The sequence below is a fragment of the Mustela nigripes genome, chromosome 7, assembly GCF_022355385.1.
Source record: "Mustela nigripes isolate SB6536 chromosome 7, MUSNIG.SB6536, whole genome shotgun sequence".
In the NCBI taxonomy this organism is placed as follows: domain Eukaryota; kingdom Metazoa; phylum Chordata; class Mammalia; order Carnivora; family Mustelidae; genus Mustela; species Mustela nigripes.
The window spans coordinates 34,899,719-34,922,023 of NC_081563.1; the positions used below are offsets into that span (position 1 = coordinate 34,899,719).

The 22,305-nt window shown below is 38.9% G+C and overlaps 1 protein-coding gene across 6 annotated transcripts in view; it reads left to right on the forward strand.

Moving 5' to 3' along the window:
* MTA3 (metastasis associated 1 family member 3) overlaps window positions 1-22,305 on the forward strand; it is a 165,041-nt gene that overhangs the window by 107,347 nt on the left and 35,389 nt on the right. For all 6 annotated transcript variants that reach the window (XR_009405297.1, XR_009405296.1, XR_009405298.1 and 3 more), the window contains exons 9-11: window positions 6,837-7,025; window positions 16,598-16,672; window positions 18,170-18,228. Coding sequence is in view for 3 of the 6 variants with exons in the window: in XM_059405539.1 (XP_059261522.1) it covers window positions 6,837-7,025; window positions 16,598-16,672; window positions 18,170-18,228 (323 nt within the window). In the remaining 3 variants the exon portion in view is untranslated. The remainder of the gene's footprint in view (window positions 1-6,836; window positions 7,026-16,597; window positions 16,673-18,169; window positions 18,229-22,305) is intronic.

Here is a 22,305-nt window from a genome sequence, read left to right on the forward strand (position 1 = left end):
TAAATCACATTCATTGCAACATTTAAAGGAACTTTACTCAGCAGAATAAATCTTTATTTTTTTTTAAAGAGTTATTTATTTGAGAGAGAGAGAGAGAGAGACAGTGAGCATGGGGGAGGGGCAGAGCTAAACGTGGGGAGAGTCCCAGGCAGACTCCATACTAAGCGTGGAGCCCAATGCAGGCCTTCATCTCATGACTCTGAGGTCACAACCTAAACTGAAACCAAAAGTCAGTTGCTTAACTGACTGAGCCACCCAAGTGCCCCTAGAATATATAAATCTTTAGATTAACATTTTAGGTAGAAATGTAGTCTTCAAAATGAGTATTAAATTGATTAACTGAGAATTCCTATAATTTTTTTAACTCCGTTTCCCAAAACTTAAGAGTACTATCCATGTTTCCAAGGCTATAAATTAGAATTAAAACTAATAAGACTACCACTGCAGTAAAAAAAATGAAATAAATTATTCTTCCTTCTAAATATATCATAAAGGCAGGAAATGAACATTGCTATAATATTGTTATCTAATCTAGAGGCTTTAGTGAGATTTTCTAGTTGCTCTAGTTATCTAGTTTCTTTACTAGAAACTAGATAACTAGTTGCTATCTAGTAGATAGCTAGTAGATAACAACTAGATAACTAGTTGTTCTAGTTATCTAGTTTCTTTACAACAAAAGAAAAAATTTTTTCCTGGTCCAAAATCTACTTGAGAATCACTTATTGCATTTAGTTGTCCTATCGCTTTAATTCCCTTCAGTCCTGAATAATTCCTCATTCTTTGTCTTTTGTGACTGTGGCATTTTGAAAGTATAGGCCATTTATTTTACAGAATGTCCCTTAGTTTGGGTTGTGGTTGTATATAACTATATATACTATATAGTCATAACTAGTATATAGTTATATAGTATATAGTTATAACTAGCTTATCATCCTGTTACTGTTTGTATGTGTCATTTCCCATTTTTTTCTTGATAGTTTTGACAGATTTTTCTTTTTTTTTCTAAAAGAGTGAGATTTTAATTTGGTTGATTTTTTTTTTTAATTGTATGTTTTCTATTTAGGTTTTTTTTTTCCGTGTTTATTATTTTCTTCCTTCTATTTTTCTTTGGGTTTACTCTGATATTCCTATTCCAGCTTTTTAAGACTGATTTTAAACCTATCAACTTTGTCTACTTTTCCATCATCAGTATTTAAGAATGTGAAGAATGTACCTCTCTATATATCTCCTATACTTTCATATGTAGTATATTTATTATCATTTGGTTCTGAGTATTTCTTAAGTTATTTTATAATTTTGCTTTTAATTATGAGTTCATTTCCAAGGAAATGAGGTTCATAAATTTATCTTAATTGCCTTGGGAGTTGTGGTTAGAGAACACTTATGATACCAATTCTCCTAATATATTGTACTTCCCTTTAGGGCCTGGAACATATAATCCTCCACAGGGTTTTGCTCCCCAGGTCTTACACACTTTTACCTCAGCCTAGTAAGAAGGGAGCTTTCTGTTTTTGTCCATTCTGCCATGTAGCAGTCTGGAAAATGCCTTCAAGGTAAAAGCTCAAGTCAGTGTGGGAGCTTACCTGTCCTACTTCTTCCTGAATTATTTTAGCCTCCCCTTGCCTGCCTTGGCTGTTCTTCAGTTTCCTCACATAGTTCTTAAATATTTGTCTGCTTTGTATCTAAAATCAGAGCTGGTGAGAGGAGGGCAAAAAGTCCTAGTTGTGCTCATGCAAATGACATTTGGGGCCCTGGGGTTGCTGTGGCCCTGCCACCCTGTAGCGTTCTTGGGATAATAATCGGAAGGTACAACTGCACATAAGGACATGACTCAGGGTGTCTTGTAGATTGATGTGAGTGAATGACAACTAAGTCTTAACACATTTGTGGATGAATGAGGGATTTTGATTTGAGTACTAGACACTGAAGCAAAAATTGAGAATGGATGACATACTTCTCTTTTATGTATAAAATGTTTTGCCTTGATCATACTTTACAGTTTACTCATAAGAGTTTATATTCACCTTCTGCTTGGAAAAAAACCATATGCTCATTAATTTTCAAATAGATTTGGTGTTCTGAATGCTATGATTTGTGCTGGAAGTACACATGTAAAGTTTTTTGTAAAATGCTAATCAATAATTAGGGTTGAATATATATGTGTATCAGTTAGCTGTTGCCAAAATAATGCTACATGTTACAGGCTTGGATTTTGAGAAACAGACTCTAAGATGGAGATTTGTATGTAGGCAATTAATTAGGAGTCAACACCTGTGGAAGAGAAGGAAGGAGGCAGGATTGAACAGAGGAAAAAGGTGGGCTATGGTACAGTATGAATGAAGGCCTCAGCCAGCTTCCTGGGACACTTTGAAGCATTGTCCCAAATCAGTGTAACAGGTGGGACCTTTGTATTCCTGCATCATTGGGTGAAGGCAGCCCCAGGAAGAGGGCACGGCCTTGGCTGATGAATCTTTCTTAAATCAAGATCATTCCAGACATGATAGCTGAGGGCTGTCTGCTCACAGCACATCTAGCATGGACTGAATAAGTTCTTATTACACTACCCAGTATTTCAGTGGCTTATAACAAGAAGTGTTGTCTTAAATACTCCTGTGCAGATTTTCTAGGATTCTGCTGAACTAGACTGGGCCACTTTAGGTGACAAGCTGCAGGATGAGTCCAGATCTGCTCCATGTAGATCTCATCCTCTGTGAAAAAAGCCAGTAGCTCAAGAGGGCAAGTCCAGACATGGAAACACATGTCAAGGCTCTGTTATGCCACATATCCTGAGCATCTTACTGCCAGTCAGGTCACATGGCCAGGTGCAGTATCCGTGGAGTAGAAGAATGCTCTCCTGTGGAGGTCCAGGGGAGGGAGTGAATATTTGCTGAATAATAATCTAGTCTACCATAGCGTGATTCTACTTAATGAACAAAAGATGAGAATTTCACTGCCAAGATTTCATTGTCAGTCTTTCTCCTAAAATACTTCTGTTTGTCATCTCCATCTGTTATGAATGAGATGAAATGTGACAACACCTTCACCACTATTTGGCAGAGAGAACAGCTTGTGCTCAGTTCTTATGATTTTTTAAATTTAGATTTGAATGGATCTTGTCGTGTGTATCTGTATCTCTATTGAAAACATGGTATCTTTGCAAAGTATCTAAGAGGGAAGACTTCCAATTTTTTTTACATTTAGTCTTTAAATTCTTTGTCTTTAAATTGAGGTATACATACAGTGAAGTGTATTAAGTACACTTAGGTGCATAGCTCATAAATTATGTGTGTATACATTCATGTAATCACCACCCAGATCTAGATTAAAGAGCCCTATCAGAATCCCAAAATGTTCTATCGTGCCTCTCCTCAGTGATCACCCCCCTACCCCCTGCATCTGAGGTAATCATTATTTTGACTTCTCTTACTACTGAATGTTACTTTTCTCAAAATCCATTTAAATGGAATCAGCCACGGGCACCTGGATCAGTTAAGCGACCAACTCTTGATTTCTGCTTGGGTCATGATCTCAGCGTCCAGGAATCAAGTCCCGTGTGGGGCTCCGTGTTCAGTGAGGAGTCAACTTGAAATTCTCTCCCTCTCCTTCTCCCTCTGCCCCTCCTCCCACTCGCGTGCATGTACTCACTCTCTCTCTAAAATAAATAAGTAAATCTTAAGAAAATAAATGGAATCAGCCAGTGTGTTCTTTTACATGTGTAGCTCTTGAAATTTTTTACTATCTTACTGATAAACCGTAAGTCATATGTCAAACTCCCATGTCTTAGCCTCTTTCTGAGAATCTTCACTTAATGTTGTCTCGGTCTGTGTTTTACTTGCAGTATAGCTCTTTAGGATAAGATCGGACTATATAAAAGTTCATTCAGAAGGAGCCACCTAGAGAAGCCTGGGTGGCTTAGTCGGCTAAGCCACTGCCTTCGGCTCAGGTCATGATCTCAGGGTCCTGGGATTGAGTCCCGCATTGGACTCCTTGTCCAGCAGGGAGCCTGCTTCTCTCTCTGCCTCTGCCAACCACTCTGCATGCTTGTGTCTCTCTCTCTGACAAATAAATAAATAAAATCTTTTGAAAAAAACAAAAACAAACAAAAAAAGGAGCCACCTATATGTGTCAGAAAGATGCAGTGCGTATGGACTCCTAGCACATAATTTGATCCTCTGGTTTCTTTATGAAGTTGGTCATCAGTGTCAATAAAATTATTCCCTAGGAATTCCACAGTGCATATGTCTGATGGGATGTTTATTTTCTACACCTACTAATCACGACAACACTCTCCTCTGGGCTGGGTTTCAAAAGTGGGCTTTGGGGGTTTCAAAAGTGGGCTTTGGGGGTTTCAGAGCCTCCAGTCAGCTGTAAGTTGGACCCATTCTTTCCATTTGATTTGTGACAGAGCATGAGTTAGTCTTCTGAAAGCAAATGCTTATTACTTCAGTGTTCTATAACACTGTAAAGAAAAGAACCTTTGTAACAATCTAATCAACAGTCGAATCACTTCACTTTTTGGTCATAATCACTTTTAAAGGCTATGATATTACTTTGGTTCTTTGAAACCTTATTAGATAATAGCCTGTCATTTTAAAAAAGTGCCTGTAAGAAAAGCCTTTTCATTCATCTCACATGAACAAAAGGCTGAAAATCCTTTCACACTTTGAGTGGCTGGTATAATATCAGCTGAGAAAAACTCACTTAATTCTGTGACTTTTGGTTTCAGAGCACCTGTTAATTATAAAAATGACTTCTACCTCCTGAGGAATCTCAGCAGCACAGTTAATTGGTGTAATTATTGATTTTGAATACCATTGAATCTTTTTCAGTTTTGTTCCCCTTCATAAATTTAGTTTCAAAAATAATTGTTTATAGTAATAGATTACTAATTGAAGGGATCCCTAAATGCTCTTGGACTCTGTTTTCACTTTCTTAGATCAGTTATCTAGAAACAATAATTTCAGGGACGATGTGAAGTGTTTAGCATTGTACAGTAAGTACTTGAACTGTTGAATCTATCAAGTGGGAAGGTTAGCTAGAAAAGTGTTCAGTTGATTCTCAAGTTTGCAGAGCACAGGCAAAGAATAAAGATCAATTGTAACATTTTTATAACCCTTGCTGCACAAGAGTGGGAAGAAATTCTCTTGAAAATTGAAGTTATTATTCCATGATTGTGATACATACAGCAATAAGCCTATACATGGCCAGTGGTCTTAGCTGTGATTGTAACTAGGAAATAGATAATGAAATTCCTACTTGCTTTTGTTTTGTGGAGTCTGGTGATTTAATTAAGAGAGATGCTAATCCTTGATAAAGCAGTTAGTTACCATACCTTAAACATGTCTGTCTGTCCTAAATCCTGTCTTCAGTACTGTCAACAAATTTCTATTCTAGATCCTTTCCAATGTCTTAATGTATGAAGTGTAAATTTTTTTTTTTTAAGATTTTATTTATTTATTTGAGAGAGAGACCTGCATGAGTCAGGGGAAGGACAGAGGGAAATGGAGAGAGAGAAGCAGACTCTCTACTGAACAGAGAACCTGACGCACAGCTCAATCCCAGAACCCTGGGATCATCACCTGAGCCGGAGGCAGACCCCTAACCAACTGAAGTCACCCAGGAGCCCTAAATATGTCTTTTTAGTGCGTACTGTAGCCAGTGATTCTTTTTAGTAGGTGACTATGATATTTGAGCTAGTTTTATATTCTTTTATGAATAGGGAACTCACTTACAAGCTACATTTTAAGAGCTGTGTTGTCCAGTAGATGTGATGCTATCCCCATTTTCTGAAAATTTCAGAAGATACTTTGTGTTCAAGGTCCAAGACTTGGCTTTCATGTGTTAGAAAGTTTAAATAGAACTAGTTCTAACTTGGGAAGGATTTGGTCACCTTGCCAACCAAATCTGGGCCACACCTATATGCTTATCCAGACACAGCAGAGCCAATCATCGCCTTTTGCAGTTTTCCTGCTGCGCATACCAGTGTGCATATATGTTATGAATGAATCTTTCTCTCGGGTAGAAAAACCATCTCAAGTTTTTCAAAGCTTAAAGTTTAGGAACCTAAGTTTATTCACTGCTTCTAATGGGCAAAAGAATGTCTTTTAAAAGTAAGCTAGACCCAAGGTACTTTTGCAAAAAGCCAGATATATATTCTTCATCTGTCTTCCTTTCAGATGACTCTTCCTATCACTGTCTCTTGAAATATATAGGAAACCCTCGCAGCCTAGCTGATACAGGCAAGCCTGGTCATCTCTTCTTGGTCTTACAAAATTCTAACCCAGTTACTGTTTTTGCATGGATACGTACTTTTGTTTCACTTAACATAGATGTATAGTTTTGTTGTTGTGTCACCTCGTTCTCAATTCCATTGTTTTCTCTATCTCTCGTTCTTAGGACATTCTCTTAATCCAACCTGAGAGTTGTTCTTCCCCTTTCTGGTATATCATCTCTTTTTCCCTTATCAAGGAAGGCTGTGCCAACCCTGTGCAGTAGCTGAAGTGATTTTGGTAACCAAGAAGATGGTGAAATTTACTGGCTTTCCAGTGTAATTACTTAAGAGGCTCTGACTCTTCACATGCAGGTTACTGTAACAAATGAATGCATTTTTTAAAATACCCATCTTATAAGGTACAAATCAGCATTTTCTTAAAGCAATAAATGGTAATATAAGGTCATCTGAGGTTTAAATTTTTCTTTATTTTGTTACTTAAAAAACAAACACCTAAATATATTAGTGTTAGTTTTAAGTGCATCATGTATTTTAGTATTTCTGTTCATAAATAACCTAGCAAGTTTGCATTTCTGACCAATCTTTTCTATTTTGTTTTCTTTAGTTTCACGCTATGGATACGTTGTATAGGCACAGCTATGATTTGAGCAGTGCAATTAGTGTCTTAGTACCACTTGGAGGACCTGTGTTATGCAGAGATGAAATGGAAGAGTGGTCAGCCTCTGAAGCTAGTTTATTTGAAGAGGCACTGGAAAAATATGGCAAAGACTTCAATGACATACGTCAAGACTTTGTAAGTAGAAGATTGTAAATAAAATGTTGGGGTGGGAATATTTTGTCTTTATTAGGAATCTAGTAAACCATTTAGCAAGCTCGTGACTTAGTAATTTTTATCTACTCCACTTAGAATGAAGGCTGGTGTTACAGAGGGAGAAGTTAACATTTGTTTTGGGAAGTAATTTTAAGACTCAAGGTCAGGAAGCTCTGAGTTCCAGGGTTAAAATATGGATAGCTTTTCTGACTGTTTGCACTAAATATTTTTCTGAGCTCTGCTTTTTTAGTTTGTTGCTGTCCTTTAGACCTTTTAAAATTTTCTAGTTACCTTACTAATTGTTGAGCCTAAATTTGATGTGGACCTTTAATTTGGAAACGGCCTATACCAAGCAAAGTAGGAAAATTTGCTTTATAGGTTTCAATCCTTGACTCCTCTTAATGGTATGTGGTATCTAACCTGGATTTTAAATACTGGATAATCTTATCTACTATTATGTACTTCCTTTTGTCTTTGTGTTTATGGAATTGTTCTCTTTAATTAAGCTTATAACCTCTTTGAAATGGGGAAATTTCTATTTGAGAAGTCCATGGATAGCATTCTAGGGCAATCATCCTTTCTAGACTATCCAATTTGTGGGTATATAATTGTTCATTCCAGCAGTGTCTTGTGGGAGGGGCGCAGCAGCGTTTGCCTCTTTGCGAGGTCAATATCAGCAGTGGCTGTTGGTTACCTCAGTGGCAGAAGCTGTCTGTTTCCTCTGCAGAGCGGGCTGTTGGAGTCCACACCAACAAACGCTGCAGAGTCCTCTGCTGTGAATGTGGCAGGCATTCTGCAGCTGTCCTGAGGGCTCTTGAGGTCCTTGGTGGCAATGGCTGCTGGGCTCCTCTGCACATCAGGCCACTGGAGACCACAGTGGCACCACTACATGGCTTATACTGATAGCCTTTACCCTTCTTTTTTGTTCTTAGCTATTTCCAGATGTCTCAGCTGCCTCTGCAGTGACCCTTTTATTGCCCCACTGTGTTGCCAGAGGAGCTTGCTTGACTCTTCCCATATCCATCCTCCCAGAGCTGTTTTCATTTGTCCATAGCTGTCAGGTACAGAGACAGGTTTCTCCTACTCCTGTATCTTGCTCACCACTTCTCCTTGTTCATTTGTTCTGGAGTTGTCTAGTTTATTGTCATAAAGGGGATCATAATCTTCTATTACCCTTTGAAGGTCTTTGGGATGGAGTAGTGATGCCCCTCTCGCATTCCTGACACTGGTAATTTAGCTCTTCTTTCTCTTTTCCTCATCAGTCCAGCTAGGAGTTTGTCAGTTTTATTGATCTTTGCGAAGAACCAGTTTTTTGTTTGATTGATTTTTTTCTTTCATTGATTTCTGCTTTTATGTTTGCTGTTTCCTTTCTTCAGCTTGCTTTAGGCTTACATGTTTTGTCTTTTCCTAGTATCTTTTTAAGGTTGAAACTTCCTTGTAATGTAATCATTTGTTGGTAGTGTGTGTTTGGCTGATAGTGATTTTAGCTTTTTCTCAAAACCATCTTACTGTCCTCTTTAACAAAAATGATTTTCTTTCTTTATGGAACTCATTTTTCTTCTTTTTCAGTATTCTAAAGAGGTCTCTCTGGCTTACGTAGTTTTGGACAAGAAGTTCTTGTGTATGTAAATGTTTCTTTGTGCTCAAGATTTTCTCTCTACTTCTGTTTGTTTGGGTTTTTTTGTTTGTTTGTTTTGTTTTTTTAGCAGTTTTACTGCTACAATGCTCCTGGGTGTGTTTTCCTTTGTAATTATTCTGTGAGTTTCCAAGAGCCGGGACCTGCTGTTTGTGTTAGTGTGTATGATTTATATATTTATTTATCTTCCAGTACCACTAATTCTTTTCTTGGCAATGTCCAGTATACTGATACACTTGCTAAAGGAATTCTTCAAATATGATAGCATATTTTGCTAACATTTATATTTTATTTTTTATATTTTTAATCTGTTTAAATTCCACATCTAGCCATCTATGCTGTCTTAACTTTTTAAGACAGCCTTAAGTATATTAGTATATCCTTTAATATATTAATCAAATCTGTAGTTGGGCCAGGTTTGGATCTGGTGCTTGTTCTGTATTGGAAGGCCTAACATTTCATGTGCTGTCTTGACATTTATGAGCCTCACTGGGCCCCAAAAACTTAACTGTGAGTTCCACTGCTCTTGTTGGAGATGGCCCTCCAGCAGGAAAGGCTCCTCATCTCTGTTTTACTAGCATCTCCCCGTCCCTCCTTCAGCCTTTTGGGTTTCACTTCCCTGCCAGCCCACAGAATTACTCAGAGAAGCCAGTCACCTCCTCCCATGGGAACCCTCTTCAGAACCAGGCCATACCTCACCCTCTTGTTACACAGAACCTCACTCTCACAGCCCCTAGTGACTCACTGTGGCCCTACACGGTGTCATCGTCCCCTGGGATGTGTGAGTAGCTGTGACTCAGAAACCACTGTCAGTCTCCTCTCTTTTGAATTTCTTTTTTTTTTTTTTTTTAAAGAAATTTTATTTATTTATCTGAGAGGGTAAGTGAGAGTGAGCATGAGAGGGGAGAAGGTCAGAGGGAGGAGAAGACTCCCCATGGAGCTGGGAAGCTGATGCAGGACTCGATCCCAGGACTCTGGGATCGTGACCTGAGCCGAAGGCAATGGCTTAATCAACTGAGCCACCCAGGCGCCCCTCCAGTCTTTTGTCTTCAGTGTTGTGTGTTGTACGTCTGGCCATCTGATACTGTTTGGAGGGGCGGGTCCATCTCCATGAAGGGGTGAATAGCAGGTGATCTGAACACCCACAGACTTCAGATTCTTAACTGGGCTTGATGTGGGGCCTGGAATGTGGGAGGGCTTCTTCAGTATTCCTGTCTCAACCTCAGCAGGCCCTGTGCTACGGGGCCTCTCTCCACATTTTGATAAGTAGTGTTTTCATTTTTGTTCCTTCAAAGTATTTTCATTTTTCATTCTGATTCGCTTTTTGACTCATGGGTTATTTAGAGATAAGTTTTGTGATTTTTTTTTCCCATATACTTTTGTTACTGAAGTCTAGTTTAATTCTGTTGTGATCAGAAAACATACTTCGTAAAAAAATCAAATCTTACATTTTTGACATGTGATTGATTCTCATCCCAGTATATGTTCCATTATGGTGAATGTTCCATGTGCTCTTGAAAAGAAGAGGTATTTTGCTATTTGGTGGAATGTTCTATAAATGCTACTTAGGTCAAATTTATTGATGGTGTTATTCAAGTCTTCTGGAACCTTACTGATTTTCTGTCTACTTGTTCTGTTATTGAGAAAGCAGTATTAAAAGTCTCTAGTTATCATTGTGAATTTTTCTGTTTTTCTTTTTCAGTTAATATAGGTTTTTTGCTTTAATTATGTTGAAGCTGTCTTATTGGCTATATACATTATTTTTCTAATGAATTGACCCTTTTATCTTTCATCATGCCTCTTTATGGTAATATTCCTTGTGGTGATATCTGGTTTTTCTCCTGTTAATATTACCACTCCAGTTTTATTTTATTGATTACATGGTATATCTTTTTTCCATCCCTTTATTTGTACCTTATTTATGTCCAAAGTAGGCTTTGTAAACTAAATATAGTTTAAAACCAGTCCAACAATCTCTACCTTTTACTTGGATTGTTAGACTATTTACCTTCAATATCATCATCAATAATGTAATTTTTTATTTAAAACCAATCCTCTTACCATTAATTTTCAGTTTGTCCCATTGTTCTGTTCTTTCCCCCTTTTCAAAATTATTTTTTTTTTAAAGATGTTATTTTACTTTAGAGAGAGAGAGAGCAGGGGGAAGGGCAGAGTGGGAGGGAGAGGCGAAGAATCTGAAGCAGACTCCACGCTGAGCGCGGAGCTGGATGGGGGCCTCGATCTCATGAGCCTCAGATCATGACCTGAGCTGAAACCAAGAGCTGGACGCTTAACCAACTGAGCAACCTAGGTGCCCCTTTAATTATTTTTTTTTATTCTAGTTTTCTCTCTTCTGGTGGCTTACCAATTAAACTTTTATTTGTTTAGTGGTTTACAATATGCATCTTTAATGTTTACAATCTACCTTCAGTCAAATCCAATTGAATCACATAGATTATAAGAACCATCTGACTGGGGTACCTGGCTGGCTTAGTATTGATAGAGCATGCAACTCTTGATCTTTGGGTCATGAGTTCAAGCTCCATGTTGGATGAAGAGCTTACTTAAAAAAAAAAAAAAGAGAGAGAGAGAAAGAGAAAGAAAGAAAAAAAGAACCATGTGATAATACTTCTAGTTCCTCCCTCCCATTCTTGTGCCTTTTTCATCATACATTTTACTTCTGCCCATGTTCTAAATCCCACCGTGAATTATTGCTATTTTTTCCTTTAGACAGTGATCTTTTTAAAGAGATTTTTTTTTAAATATCTTTTTTCCCCATATTTATTTATGTATTGTTATTTATTTTAAAAAATGTTATTATTTCTGCCCTTCTTCATTTCTTTGTATAGATTCAAATTCCCTCACCACCAGCAGGGGCTTTCTCAGGTTTCCTGCTCTGGGCCAGTTCTTTCTGACGAACACCGGTAGGAGATCCGTGGCAAATGTGGATGGGTCCCCCTGGTGTCTGGAGCGCCCATAGATGCTAAACAGTTGCCCTAGCTAACTGTTGGCCTTTAGTAATTTGGTAAATTTTTGGTTGTTTTCTTCCTTGTTTTTATTTGTTATCTTTGTGTGTGTGTGCTTTTCCAAAGTAAAAATAGTTCGTGAGTCTCCTGAGTCTAGTGTTTATTCAGAGTGATTTTGGAGTTTTCAGTTCAGTTGATTGTTTTGCAACTTTAGCTCTGTGGTGGGCTCAAGAATTGAAGTGGTTCCATAGAGTATCTGTTTTTTTTTTTTCTCATTTGTAGGGTGGGAATGATATTCTCTTGTGGATTTTATATCCTAAGAAGCAGCATCCGAAATACACAAAGGAACCTGAGAAATTCAAAGTACAGAACAGTAAAGTCTCTGTTCTTTCATGCATTCAGGTCTCTTGGCATAGAAACTCCTTTCAGCAAAGGCTATTTCCTAGCTGTTTTTAATCATTTAAGCTTCAGTTGCAGATCATAAAATCACATAAGCTATCTTAAACAAAATGGGATTTAATTTTGGATAATTGCTTTTTGTAATTTTATATATATTATATATACCTAGTATCTAATATAGAATTTTGGATAATTGATAGGGTTGGAGAAGTAGGCGCCAGGATGGACATCAGAACATTCCACAGAAATGGTCCAACAGGGGAGCGCCTACCTCTGCCCCACCCAGAAGTGGGAAGCTGCTGGGTTAACCTCTGTTACCGGACTACACTACTTTAACCATGGTCTTGGGGTTAGGAAGCCTCTAGTGGATCTGATGACTCTGGAACAGTCTTATGCCTTTTAGCTCTGCTGCAGCTAAACAGATTCCTGTGCACCCTTCCCTCTATGCTGCTTAACTCGCTTCTGAATTTAGGTCTTCTACAACTGTTTGTAAGAAATAAATCACAAGAGAGTCTCAGAAATATAGTATTTCCATTGTAGCCTTCCAGTATAGGAAAGTGAACTTGAAGGAAGTTGGAAAGCCATAATTGGAAACAACAGAATCCATCTGAGTGAGCTAGTTAAGGATAGAGAGATTTATTACAGGGTATGTTGTGGGCTAATGGAACCTCCAGGCGGCTCAGGGATCTAAGTTTCGATGCTTCACAGCCAGGCCTTTTGAAGCCTAGAACGAACGAACTAACTAACTAACCCTGCAATAGCAGCATCGTAGCGGAAACTCCACTACATATAGTGCCCCTCCAGTCTTATCTGATTTCTGCCCCAACTTGACTCTGTCAATAAGTGCCACAAATTGGGGTGCCTGGCTGGCTCAGTCAGAAGAAGGTGCAACTCTTGATCTCAGGGTCATGAGTTCGAGCCCCACATTGTATGTGGAGATTACTTAAATAAATAAAAAGTAAATGCCATATGTCTAGGCCTGTTCTTTGAACACTTTACTTCCAACCTTTGTATGAGCTAGAGCACTTTTGATTATGGATAAGAGGGAGTTTAGTGTAAAGAATAAATGTATTGGTTATATTAGTCAGGGTTCCTAGTTGCTAAGTATGAAATTCGCTAAATCTAATTGAAGCAGAAATGAATATATGGTATTAGGTTCTCACAGAATCTCTGGGAAGACTAGAGAACCAGGGTTGGACACTTCACTTTCAGGAACAGTGGAAATACCTGTGCCCTCCGCTGCTTGGCATCCATGATGTTAGCACGGATGACTGAAAGGTCAACACAGATGCCCTGGAAGAACATATTTCAACTATCATTCTTTTTTTTTTTTTTTTTTTTTTTTTTTAAGATTTCTTTACTTATTTATTTTAAGAAAGAGAGCAGGGCGAGGGGCAGAGGGAGAGAATCCTCAAGCAGAGCTTGATCCTAGGACCCTGAGATCATAACTGGGACCAAAATTAAGAGTCGGACATTCAACTGACTGAGCCACCCAGGTGCCCCTCAACCATCATTTTTGGCAGACAGTTCATTCTCCCTGCATGCAGCCTCGTCCTTAAGTTGCTCACTTCTCTATCCGGATGTCATTTCCCAGTTTACCTAAACATGATCCATATGTCTGCATCTTTGGTCCAGGGTATCTGGGGGAAATGTACCTTAGAGCTTTAATGAAGGCAAGCTGATGTGGATTGGAAGTGGGTATGTAGGATCTGCCATCATCCCCCACTTTGGTTCCTCAGCATCATCCTTGCCTTCTGTACATGCTTCCTTTCCTAATAGCAACTTTGAAACAATTGTAATTATTCCTGAATCATTAGAAAATGTGGTACCATTTCCTCAAATGTAATGTCACAGCCTCCTTGTCTGGTTGATGTTTATTCCTCCTCTGGTCTTATTCACAACCCTGTCTTTATTGCTTATAACTTCTGCATTCAATTATAAAGGTAAAACTACCACCAACAGATCTTATGTAAAAATAGAACGGGAATTGGACTGCTGAAGGAAAATCATTACACCAACCAAGAAAGGAAATATAGATAGCCTCTTTAATCTTCTTCCTTCCTCTGTTTCTGGAACTCACCCTAAGGTCTTCGTTGGCATTCAGAATCAAATTCCTCCACTATTCTCCCCTTCGTCCCTTAGGTGACCATTGTTCTTAACCTGGTAGGGTGAATCAAACCTTCTTTTCTGAGGGTTCTGAGACCTGGGTTAGAAGCAGTGTTCTGTGAGAATAAGTCCTTCATAAGTCTGTGGTTGTTATTGCTGGTCAATGCATTATAGGCCGAAAAGGCAAGTCATATTTGGAATAATTATCTATTCAACAAGAACAAGATATCTGTTCATTTTAGGATGCTGAGAGTCCAATGTAACTAACATGTTACCAGGAATGGTGCCATGTTGGAAGGCCATGTACTGTGTTCTTTGCAGATTGGACATGTGGAGTAATCAGATCAGATTCGGTGAGAGGACATCCATGTGGTGGTACCCATGTGTAATCTCTGTCTGCTTGCCTCTGTGTCCATTTTGTTTACATGTCCTTTGAGCAGTCATTATTTTGGGTAGGGAAGGGGGCTGGCTGATAGCCCTAGAGAATCATCTTTCCTCCTGATATTGAGAACCTCCTCTCTAGAGGGAACCTTTGATAAGCATGGAGACACAAATATTTTCACACTTGGGCCCATTCAGAGGTATCCATTCCACAAACCTCTTTCTTAAGCCTCTTTGTTACCAACCTTCTAGTTGTATTCCTTTCTAGTCCCCAATCATTGTGACAGGTAGATAACCACTGTCTGCTAGTAGGTATGGATTAGTTCCTCTGGCCAGCTTGCCTTCAGCTCAAAGTAGAAAACCCTGCAGTGACTAAGTGACTAATGCCCTCCCCTCCCAAGGATCACCCTTCTTCACTGTGCTTCAGAGCCGCTTCTGCTGGGGGCCGAAAGTCTGCAGCAGTGGAATTCTGGTCAGTGCCAATGTATCGCGCAAAGCCATCCACCACATTTGGATTTTTTCCTCCTCACTTGACACGTCCTCAGGAACTCCTGTGAAGCCATGAGGGTTGAGGGAGGAAAGATCCTACAACAGAAGTAGACACACTGCAATGTGTTACTTGTGCTTTTCAATTTCAAGACCTGTACTTCTAGAGAGAGTGGTGGTGCCGAGCATAGCTGAGTAGGACTTAGTGGCTTCAATAAAATCCGGCTGATGATGAAGCTCAGGTTCCATAGTCACTTGGTTTCCTTTTCTCAGCCTTCCAGGTAATTGCACGCCAGGGGCTGCTTCTCAGAAGAATGGTTAGGGGATGAAGCAGTCTTAGCTTGCTTGAGCCCTGGGGGACTGTGCCCTGGACTGTCCTGAGGTCTTGCCACGTGAGGTCTTGCGGTGGGCACCTTAACTCCATCTCTCAGACACTCTCCACCCCATCAGATTGGCCTGCTGGGTCATAGAAAACAGTACTTGCTTTAGCCGTAGCGCATACCCCAGTGGCGCTGCAATTTGGCCCTTTAGGGAGGCCACACTTGGAACTGTTATTGGAGTTGCCACCCCATTAAGCTGAGAATAGTTTCTTCTCTTAGAACTCCATCTGTTTTCTCTTCAGAGCAAACAGGTGAGTGAAACGTGGAGGTGATGAGAGTGGTGTGGATATTGTACCCGTGGGTTTCAAGCAGACCCGTAGCTTCAGGGCAGTGTGGAAGTACTGTTTTGACTCTCCAGTCCCGACGGTGCATTAGGGCAAGCTCGCTAGAAGCCCAAGAGCACTGAGTCACCTTTCCATAAGGTCTGGCGCCACAGCTAAGGAGTGTGACTGTCCATAGTCATTTGTTTGGACATGTGGAGTAATCAGATCAGATTCGGTGAGAGGACATCCATGTGGTGGTACCCATGTGTAATCTCTGTTCGGTTTTACATCTTAGATGACTGACAGATTTCCCTTTACAGAGGGTCTGTGGACTATAGTCTTGGTTGTGGGTCTCATTGGTAGGAGCTCATTTGGCCAGTTTTGAGTCATCATAGGAAAATGGCAAAGGTGAGCTTCCTACTTCACAAATACAAGCCACACTCAGCTATGCTGTCTCTCAAGGATTTAGATTTTTATTTCATTTACAACAAAGTAGGTGAAAATAAAGCAGTTTTGATAAAGATGAGAACGGTTACGCCAGAGACCAAATGACAGCCAGGTGGAGCTGCATTTTTGGAAGTGTGAAGTAACTTAGGCTTAACCTATTTAAATATAGTTTCTAAAAATTGGAACTTCAATCCCACCTGCAGCCCAAAAATAATTTTTTTGAGTAGGTCATGAGATACTTTCAGTCATAATGTTTATGATCTTTAATAAAATGGGAGGTGAGAAATGGAGTTTGTTGTATTAGAGTCTCTGACTGCATATAACTTGCTTGGGATACCTTTTGCTAAAAATTAATTTTAGTTTTCTCAAACACTTCTCCTAGAATGAATCTTCCATGTGGATATTTGCCTCCTTACTTTTAAAAAGTGATTTTAAAAAGAAAGTTTCTATAGTAGCTTGTTTTCCTTTATCATGTTAAATATTTTTTCAGCTCCCTTGGAAATCATTGACTAGCATCATTGAATATTATTACATGTGGAAAACTACTGACAGATACGTGCAGCAGGTAATTTCTTCATATTGCAACTAATACAATCGCATTAAAGTGAGCTTTCTGTTCATATCTTAATATTTCTTAGCAATATACTTAATTTTAAATTTGTTTGCTTTATCTTTTCTGTACTATTTTAAATGACATGATTTCATGTCCTTAAGATATTAAGAATTTAGTCCTAATATTTTCTTTACTTCAGAAGAACCATTACGATAAATTTTTCGAAAGACAGTGGGGAAGGATGCCACCAGAGAGGTGTTATTTTCCTTGCAGGATCTTGGTGCTCCATCTTTGTGAGTGTAGCCGACAGGAATAATGACCTGAGATGTGAACAAGTCATTTTTATGGATTATTAGAAATTTAGGGGTGCCTGGGTGGCTCAGTCTGTTAAGCAAGCTGCCTTCAGCTCAGGTCATGATCCCAGGGTCCTAGGATCAAACCCCGCAACAGCTTCCCTGCTTAGCAGGAAGCCTGCTTCTTCCCCTCCCACTGTTTTTATTTGTGCTGCCTCTCTCATTGTCTCTCTCTCTCTCTCTATCAAATAAATAAAATCTTTAAAAGAGTTTCTTTATTTGAATGAGAGAGTGAGCAAGTGAGAGAGAGCACACAAGCCAGGGGAGAGAGAGCAGTAGGCTTTCTCCCAGCAGAGAGCCTGATGCTGGGCTTGATCCCAGGACTCTGGGATCATGACCTGAGCCGAAGGCAGCTGCTTAACAGATTGAGCCACCCAGGTGCCCCTCTAAAAGTTTTAAGTTGTCCTCTTAAATGTTTTGTTTTCTCCTCATGGAGAATATGGATGATTGCCTTATATTCTGGTTTGTGTTCTTTTTGGATATCTACCATATATTGTTTGCCTTCCTTGTTTGTATTCATTTACGAGCAGTTTCTGGATATGATTAGGTAATCTTTCTCCCATTCCTTTTCCTACATTTGGCTCCTAATTGGCTCCTAAAATCTGATGTGGGTTAGCCAGGCTTTAAAGTATATTACATCTCTCTTAACACTTGAGGGTAAATGCTTATTTAACTGTACTTAGGGGAGTTGTTATCTCTTTCTTTTCTCATGAACCTTGGAAACAAATCATTTCTGGGCAAAAAAAATGTTTATTTTAAAGGAAAGAGTGTGTGTGTGTGTGTGTGTGTGTGTGTGTGTGTGTTTCTTCCAGAAGGGCAAAAAAGAAAGTATAAACTAAATTTGCAAAGTAAAAATGGTTATTTCTAAATCCTGTTTATTCACTTGTGGAACAATATAAAATGGACTTATTCACTGCTTTCTTTTTGAAATCTAAGAGTAAAATGGTATTAATACTTGGAGTTCTACCTCGGAATCTAGTGACTTGTCTTACAAACTAACACAGTTTGAGAATATGTACATGAAAGCCATTTGTTAAAATGGCAATTTTTGAATGATGTTTTAATATTTCATTTTCTTATGAATTTTTTGAGACAGTGAAGTGGTAATAATTACTAGGCATTGTATGTAAAATACTTTATCTATCTTTTGACTTAGAAACGTCTAAAAGCAGCAGAAGCCGAGAGTAAACTGAAGCAAGTGTATATCCCAACTTAGTAAGTAACAGAAATCTTTTGAAATATTTCTCATAGTGTGAATTCTGTGAAAACAAAATATGTCATTTTGGTCAATTTCAGCCAAATTTGAATTTCTTTTTGTCTCCTGTTTTCTGACACTACAAAGCACGAGACTTGCTTCCATTATATCACTATAGTGGTTTTTTTAGAAAGAGAAATGGCGGGTGGGAGAAACCCCAGGTAGACAAAAGAATAAGAGGAAAAATGCCACATGATATACTTCTATCAGAGGTACAGGGAAAGCATCAGAAAACTAACTTGTGAAACTCTATTATTTGAAACTGTATTTCAGAAACCTAGCAGCTTTTGAAACTCCTGTGTTACAGAATAGATTTGGGGGGTGCGGTGTACATTGCCGTTTTGAGGTTGTTTATTTGGTTGCGGATTTTACATTGTTTGGGAGAACAGTTAAAGAAAGTAAGAACCATACTTTATAAATGTTGGAAAAATAATGATTAGGTATCAGTTGTTTCACATGTCTGATATTCTATCATCATTATCTTGGGAACTTAGAAATCATTGTCATATCAAAATGAATGCCAGTTTGCTTTTCATTTGCTACATTTTAAATGAATTACTATCTTTTTTTTGAGGTCTTTAGAGTTCCAGCAATCATTTCTTCAGGAAAACTTAGTTTATTGAGCACTGTGTAGATAGGGCTATACTAGGTTCTTTGGGGATTAAAATGAAATTTACTGCAAAGTTTTGTGTGCTGCTCCAAGATTTTTCTCACTAAAATTGTTTTATACCTAGCCTTTTGTTTACTGAATTTTGATATAGTAATAGATATAGGAGGCCTCATAGACAATGAATTAAATCTTTTTTTATCTCAAGGCTGATAACATATAATTTACAGGACTCATAATTTTAATTCAGAGCTGTAATGTCCCTTCTGCAGTGGTTTCCAGTATTTTAGAACATTTTATATTTTATTTGAGTAATTAAGAGAAGAGCAACTCCCCAAAGAAAACAGTGTGGTGACTCATATGTCAGGTTTTAGAAGCAAGCACAGCAGCTTTCTTGTGCATTGTAGTGCTGTGACATCAAAGGGAAAGTACATCTAACCAGTTTTCACCAAGTAACCCAGAGAATTGTTTCCGTATGTTTTGCATTGAAGCCGTTGGAATCTTGATCTAAGGCAAAGACCAGCAAACTATAGCCTACAGGCCAAATCTGACCTGCTACCTATTTTTGTAAATAAGGTGTCATTGGAACACGGCCGTACTCATTCATTTATGTATTACTTATATCTGCTTTCATGCTTAGATGGCAGCATTCAGAGGTTGTGACAGAAATTGTAATATCCACAGAACTGAAAATACTTAGGATGCTGGCCTGATCTTAGTGAATGATGTTTGGAGATCAAGACAGCTTCTAATCATAACTTTTTAAAAGTTATATAAATCTTCCACATAAATAAAAGTATGAAGTTATCTTGAGTTGGATAAGAATCTGAGTCCTTTGAAGAATTTCACAATTAACTCTGAAATCAAGTATTTTGAAACAAATAATTAAGAATCATTTTATGTTGCCATTCGCTTGAGCCCAGCCGTTGCCTGTATGCAGAGCATTCTGTTCACTGCTAGAGGTAGAAAGGTTAAGAAGACAGCCTGCCTTCTAGTGTGGGGGAGGCAGATGCCAAACAGTCACCTAGTGTGACAAGTACTGTGATGGAGAAGAACGGCATCGTTTTTATGAGAATTTGTACAGGAGAACCAGGCTCAGTAGATGCTGTCAGGAAAGATTCCTTGTGGAAGTGTGCTTGCGTGAACTCTGGAGAAGGAAGAGGAATTAGCCAGGTGATGGAGGCTTTCCAGGCCAAGGACATCCTGAGACTGGAAGGGCAGAGCAGTAGTTAAGGAGATGAGACAAAGGCAGTGTAGCTAGTGTCTCTTAAGAGAGTGATGAGCTGTGGGAGGCTGGTATTGGTAGGGCCAGGAGTTTACCCATCTGATAAACAGCGGAAATGGATTTTAAACAAGGAAGTGTCATGGTCAAATTTGTACTTTAAGACCACTGGCTCTATTTTAGGTAATGGTTTGGGGGAGGGGGGTAATAGTGGATATAAGGGGAACCAGTTATGAAGTTTTTGGAGAAAGGTGACAGTAGCTTGACCTGGAGTTGTGATCCTGGAAATGGTACACCACTCGGATGTGACTGACTTATATGGAGGGGGTAGAGGGGAGATGTCAAGCTAGAGGTCCAGATTTCTGGACAGCACAGCTAGGTGGATTGCTGTGCTTCACCAAGCTAAGAAACTAGCAGAGAAGCAGGCGAGGTCGTTTTGACTTTGCTCTGTGCAAAAAGAGGTGTTGACTATGATGTCAGATATATTGGTCTTTAGTTCAGGGGATAGTTTTGCTCTAGAGATACAGATCTGAGCTTCATCAGCATATAATACTGTGTTTGAAACACAGATGAGCTTTCTTAGAGGATCAATAAGTAAAAAGGGTCTTAGACCAAGGCTGAAGGAATCCAGGATTTATGTATCAGAAAAAGTAGAAGAGCAAGGTGAGTTCCTTATCACAAAAGCTGAGAGAGGAGTGTGTTTCAGAGAGGGGAAGAGATTAATTAGTTAATTATGTCAGATGTTGATGAAAAATAGCCTGAATTTAGCAGCGTGGCAGTGGGTCAGTGATCATCTTTAATGAAGTGGCTGAGGACTGAATGTGAGCCAAGGAACTGCAGACTGTCGAGATGGGCAGCTCTGGGCAAAACTGGCTGGAAAGATCATTCGATGGGGTTCTTCACTTTGAGGGGTAGGTTGGAAAAGAGTAATAGAGTTTTTGAAGTTAGAGAAATATGTTTACATGACAATGAAGAGGGTCCAGAAAAGAGAATCGAATGTACAAAATTCTCAAGAGGGGAGTAGAGACAGAATCTGGAATACAGACGAGGGAGGAGGGGTTGGGCATTAGCTAAAAGGACAGTTTCAAATAATGCAGCTTTAAAAACTCCTTTTGTATGTTTGTCTTAGAGTAAAAGTTTATTCAGATGGTCACATCGAAATCATCTGTCACCTGAAAATTAACCCGTAGGTACTTGGATTTGCAAAACGGATTTTAAATGATTCACATGTCTATGTTCATTGGGTCTTTGCACACTTGTTTTCCTTTTATGATTATTACAGTTAAGACCAGTGGTTCATTCAGTCAAATAACATGCAAAATTCAGTTGAACAGCTAAGGTTGTATTTGCTTTCGTTCTTTTTTTCAGGCAGCTCACCTATAAATTTGTATTAGCTCTTTTTCAACACATATATTTAGCCCTGGGTTAAATGTCAGAAATTTTCATATTTTGGGGGAAGCCTTCTGGGATTCAGTCATTTGATTTAAGGGAACATTCTTTTTATCTATATCTAGTAGATTCTTTAAAAACACAAATACTACATACCTATGGAAGTCTTAGTCATTATGTCACCACTTTTAATCGTGTACATTTTCAGCTGCAAACTATAAGAAGAGAAACACGTTCTGGCTTGTTTAAAATGTGTTTTAAAATATGATTTGTCTTCAAAATACATTGCTGGCACAGGTTAGAAGTGTGAATAATAGCCCTATTACAGAATGGGGACCTAGTGCACACGGAGGTTAAATGATTTCTTCTGGGGCGGTGGTGAGGCGTCATCTAGGAGTTACAGTAACAATGCCAGAAAGAAATCTTAATTTGCTGTCAGGCCACATTTACACATTAGGCTTTCACTCGTAAATGGAAGTGAAGAAATGGGGAGCAGAAAAGAAGAAACTTCCGAGCTAACCCTGTGTTGAGACTCCAGGTGTCTTGGTAGTTGTGAACTCTCGTCATTTCAGTAGCCGTGGGGAGGTAGCATATGGTCTGCATTTAGTCATTCGGCATTCATTGCTAGCAAATGGCTGACTAGTTTATTGTGCCTGGTTTCATCTAGCAGATAGATGGGAAAGCTCCTCTAGAATGAAAGCTCCTTGAGATTAGGTACTTTGTTTACTAGGCACCAAATAAATATGTTTAATAAATTCTGAGTTTATTTGAGAACATGTCCTGTGCACCTGTGTGGTATTCTAGGGCATGGCTTTATAA